General features: G+C 42.7%; 1 protein-coding gene across 1 annotated transcript; it reads left to right on the forward strand.

Moving 5' to 3' along the window:
• Window positions 1–407: 407 nt before the first annotated feature.
• Window positions 408–3716, forward strand: LOC131135720 (uncharacterized). Its single transcript, XM_078795034.1, has 2 exons — window positions 408–502; window positions 1129–3716. Exons 1-2 carry the CDS (start codon window positions 498–500, stop codon window positions 2756–2758), a joined length of 1635 nt encoding a protein of 544 aa, XP_078651160.1. The 5' UTR covers window positions 408–497; the 3' UTR covers window positions 2759–3716.
• Window positions 3717–4959: the final 1243 nt, after the last annotated feature.

The raw sequence follows: 4959 nt of genomic DNA on the forward strand, positions 1-4959 counted from the left end.
CAGCTCTCTTTCTGTCTCCATCAATCATCAACTGCCGGAGTCAGCAGGAGAAGAGAAGTGGACAATTAAAATGTATAAACATTACAGTTTTGGAGGACCAACTTTAAGCAGAGTTGTTTTTTTGGATAAATAACGTTCTGAAACTACCTTAATTGTAAATATTCAGGAATATGTTCTGCTATTGCAATTGTTTTGTTCCACATATTCCAGTACTGCCATTTATAACGGATTTATAAAAATATCAAGTGCAATATTGTAGGGGCAAGGGCTTACTAATCATTTAAAGCTCGGCCTTAAATGAAAAATTATTACAAATTACAACATATTTTAAAAATATATACGAATTAGATCGAGTCTAAAGTGGACCAAATGTTCGCTAGTGTGTGTTTCAGTAGGACGTTAATGATCGGTGCACACCAAGACGTCACCAACCAAAAGAGCAAGAAGTCGCCTTCGCAAGTTGCTGTTTTGACGCTATTGTACTCCTCTTTAGTGCAATGAGGTAATGTCAATGCAATAACCTTTTACACGCTTTAAGTTGTTTAAATACGATGCCCTTCTAGATGAATGTGCTATTGTTAGCCGCTAACGTTAGCCCGCTAGCGTGCGAGCATGTCTATGAAGTTCATGCAAAGCCATATTTTGTGTTGCGAATACTTTTTCTCCTATTTCTGCTGGTCCTTACTTGGTCCACTCTGAATATTCTACAAATATCTACCTTTTGGTTATCTGTCCAATTCTTCCTGCCACTTCTTTAGAAGCCTTTCTTTCACTATTGACTTCATTTCAGTTTTACTCAACTTCATATTTACCCCTATTTGTGCTCTCCTTGTTGCTGTCTTGGCAAAAGTGAAATGGAAGAAGCAGAAGACTACTAAATGAAAATAAGAAAGTTTAATTCGTAAGACTGTCAACATTACAACATGCCTCTTTGTGATTTACAGCTTTTATTGTTTGACTTTAGACAAACCATGGTGTTAATGTTATGAAACAATGTGATGAAAGAGCTTGATGGGCATATTCTGGACAATGCTACACACTCCTGCGGGGCGTGGATGGGGCACCAGTCTCCTGACAACCAGTTCTGCTGAAAGAAATGGACATGGAAATATGATTATGTTTTTACAGTCCACAGCCTGTACGTGTCCTGCAGACATCAGTAGCTGATTCTTCTTTGTCAAGAAGAATGTCCCCCTCAGCCACTTTGGAGCAGGTGGAGCTACTGCCTGTTAAAGAGGAAGAACTCTGGATCACTCAGGAGGGAGAGCATCTTCTAGGGCCAGAGGAGGCTGATCTCACCAGGTTGCTACTGACTGGTGTCTCTGTGAAGACAGACGACCATGAAGACAAACCACCTGAGTCCTCACAGCTTCATCATAGTCCAAGTGAGGAGATGAGAGATACGGAGCCACGGCCCCTCTATGTCAAAGAGGAAGAGGCGGAGCCACAGCCCCCCTATGTTAAAGAGGAAGAGGAGCCAGAGCCCACCCACATTAAAGAGGAAGAGGAGGAACCCCAGCCCCCCTACGTTAAAGAGGAAGAGGAGAAGCCACACCCCCCTCATGTTAAAGAGGAAGAGGAAGAACTCTGTATCACTCAGGAGGGAGAGCATCTTCTAGGGCCAGAGGAGGCTGATCTCACCAGGTTGCCACTGACTGGTGTCTCTGTGAAGACAGACGACCATGAAGACAAACCACCTGAGTCCTCACAGCTTCATCATAGTCCAAGTGAGGAGATGAGAGAGGCGGAGCCTTCATGCAGCAGCTCACTGCAACACATGACAACAGAAGCTGATGGAGACCACTGTGGAGGATCACAAGCAGACAACCTCTTAGCTCCACTGTCAGATAGTGACGACACGATGTCACACTCTCCTGAAGATGAAGACAGCGACTACAACCAAGAATCTCTGAGCAGCGATACAGACTGGGAAGGTGATATGACGACTCACACTGGCAACAAACACTCTGAAAGCTCTAAAAAGAAGACAGATAAACCTTTTAACTGCTCACTTTGTCAGAAAGGATTTTCTTGGAAGAGTGTTTTTACTCGACACATGAGAACACACACAGGAGAAAAACCTTTCCGTTGCTCACACTGTTGTAAAGGTTTCATTCAAAAGGTGCAATTGGAATTGCACATGAGAACGCACACAGGAGATAAACCTTTTAGTTGCTCAGACTGCGGTAAAAGTTTCACAGACAAGACAAACATGCAGTCACACATGAGAACACACACGGGAGAAAAACCGTTTTGTTGCACGTACTGTCATAAATGCTTCACTTTTAAGACAAATATGCAATCACACATGAGAACGCACACAGGAGAAAAACCTTTTAGTTGCTCAGACTGTGGTAAACACTTCACTCGAAAGTCAGACATGCAGTCACACATGAGAACACACACAGGAGAAAGACCTTTTAGTTGCTCAGACTGTGGTAAACGCTTCGCTCGAAAGTCAAACATGCAGTCACACTTAAGAACACACACAGGAGAAAAACCTTTTAGTTGCTCAACCTGCGGTACAAGGTTCGCTTTGAAGACACACATGCAAAGACACATGATAGTACACACAGGAGAAAAACCTTTTAGTTGCTCAGACTGTGGTAAACGCTTCAGTCAAAAGGCAAACATGCAGTCACACATGAGAGCACACACGGGAGAGAAAACATTTAGTTGCTCAAATTGTGGTGATGCATTCTCTTGGAAGTGCTCTTTGAAAAGACACATGCAGAGTCACTGCTGGTCGACTGTTTAACTGGCCTGGCCTCCATGCAGTCAGTGTGTTGTAATATTCTTTGCAGGTGTCTTTCTTTAAGAAATACATCGTGTTTTTAATCATGTGCAAAAGACCACAATGTAATGGTTTCATATGTAGTTTAAGGAGTTTTATTTGACTGTATGCTGTCATCATTAAATGCTGGAACTGATGCAGTCACTTCCTGTTCCATTACTTTCAGATTGGGTCTGGAAAGTAGACATTGGATTCCTTTTACTGACTATCTGCCCCCCCCCCCCTCCCCCCATTTCGCACTGTTGATTTGATTTTGTTTGATCTTAAAGGGGATGTACGATACCTTTTCAATTTTTCTGACCTATAAATGTATTTACAATGTTGTATTCTGGTGTTAAACCATGCCAAAGTTTCAAATAATGAGGTTTGCGCATTTAGAAGTGAGCCCTCAAAGAAGTTTGGGATGGCTCAAAACGCTCTGTTTCAAAAGGCGTGGTAAAACTGCCCCTTTGTGATGTCACAGAGGGGCGGACTTCTTGAAATGGTTCATAGTTAGAAAGCACTTTGGGCGTGGAATAAATTAAAACAGAGCCTTTTGGCAGGAAGCACAAATCCAAGGAAATACAGCTGGAATAGGTGCAAATTCTGGAAGATCTAAAAGGGTTTCTGTGCAGGTTATTGTGTGTAGCTGCTCTATAGGAGTCCACAACTTAAAGACGTCCAAAAGTGAGCACAGTAGGTCCCCTTGAATGCTAAATGGATATTTTAGTTTTTCAAAATTTGTCAGGTATTTTATTAGGGCCCGAGCACCAGTACCTATAAGGAATACAGCCACAGTGGGGGCCTGCATTGCAGTGCATGCCCATAATAAATGTATAAACTGTGTCAACAAGGTGGTGGTAGTAGTAGTGTAGAAGAAGAATGTACAATTGTTCAAATGTGACTTACAAAAAAATATATATCTTTTGTGTATCATAAAATGGAGAAGCCTTTTGAAGCTGAAAAGGAGTGGGTTCTGCCCACTCCTTTTCAGCTTCATTACTGTCAATGATGTGATTTGATGTAAAAAAAAAAAATTTGTTTTTCTCATTAAAGTTAACTAATGACGTTAACTTACTTTAATGGACTGGCTTTTAACACACGTTCATCTGGGAATTGTTTTCAATTTTTTTTTGTTTATTTGTATCATTCCTGTATTTTTGTGTTTTTAGCACGTTGGCTACAAAGTCAAGGTTGGAATCTCCCATTGTGCATGTATGTGTGGAGTTTGCATGTTCTCCCCGTGCATGCGCGGGTTTTCTCCGGGTACTCCCGTTTCCTCCCACATTCCAAAAACATGCTAGGTTACTTGCCCACTCCAAATTGTTCATAGGTATGAATGTGAGTGTGAATGGTTGTTTGTCTATATGTGCCCTGTGATCCCACCCAAGTGAGGATAAGCGGCCTAGAAAATATGTGCGTTTCAACTTGTTGTTCAATTGATTAGGTGTGTTGTGTTTTATTGGCTGCTGTACACTTTGAGCAGTGAGTTGTTGGAAAGATGCTCTATAAATACATTTGACCTTGACCGGTGGGGGCCGGCCGGGCACAGCCTGAAGAGATGACATGGGTCCCCCCTCCCTTGATGGTGAGTCCCAAGGAGGGGACATTGGCAGTCTGATCCTCGTGGAATGGAACCTCTCTGATAGGGTAGAAGGTTGAAAGGTTAGATATGACACCTCCCAACAAGGGGTCTGTTATCGAGGGGCTAGACTTTGTCACTTTGGCCTTTCCAGCAGTGAGAGGCAATGAGCAGGGCTTGGGCATCTGGTGAGGATGCCTCCCTCGGGGAGGTGTTCAGGGCATGTCCGAACAATAGAAGGCCTCGGGGAAGACCCAGGACAAGTTGGAGAGACTATGTCTCCCAAATGGCCTGGGAACACCTCGGGATCTACGGGGAGGAGCTGGAAAAGGCTGGGAGAGGGAAGTCTGGGCCTCCCTGCTTGGGCTGCTGACCCTGTGACCCAACCTGAGATAAGCGGTAGAAGATGGATGGACATTACAATTCCAAACACTCTTGAAAAATGTATGCTTTTGATACGGTATACTCACATTATTATCCCGTGTATACCATATCATTACATTCATGGAAAACATAGCCTCAAAATAATGGATATTGAATATAATACATTTAGTGACAATAATTTGTAAGAGAATTATCAAATAAAAGTTGTCATCATGACAGG

This window comes from Doryrhamphus excisus, linkage group LG12, assembly GCF_037039965.1.
Source record: "Doryrhamphus excisus strain RoL-2023G ecotype Guam linkage group LG12, RoL_Dexc_Guam_v1.1, whole genome shotgun sequence".
In the NCBI taxonomy this organism is placed as follows: Eukaryota; Metazoa; Chordata; class Actinopteri; order Syngnathiformes; family Syngnathidae; genus Doryrhamphus; species Doryrhamphus excisus.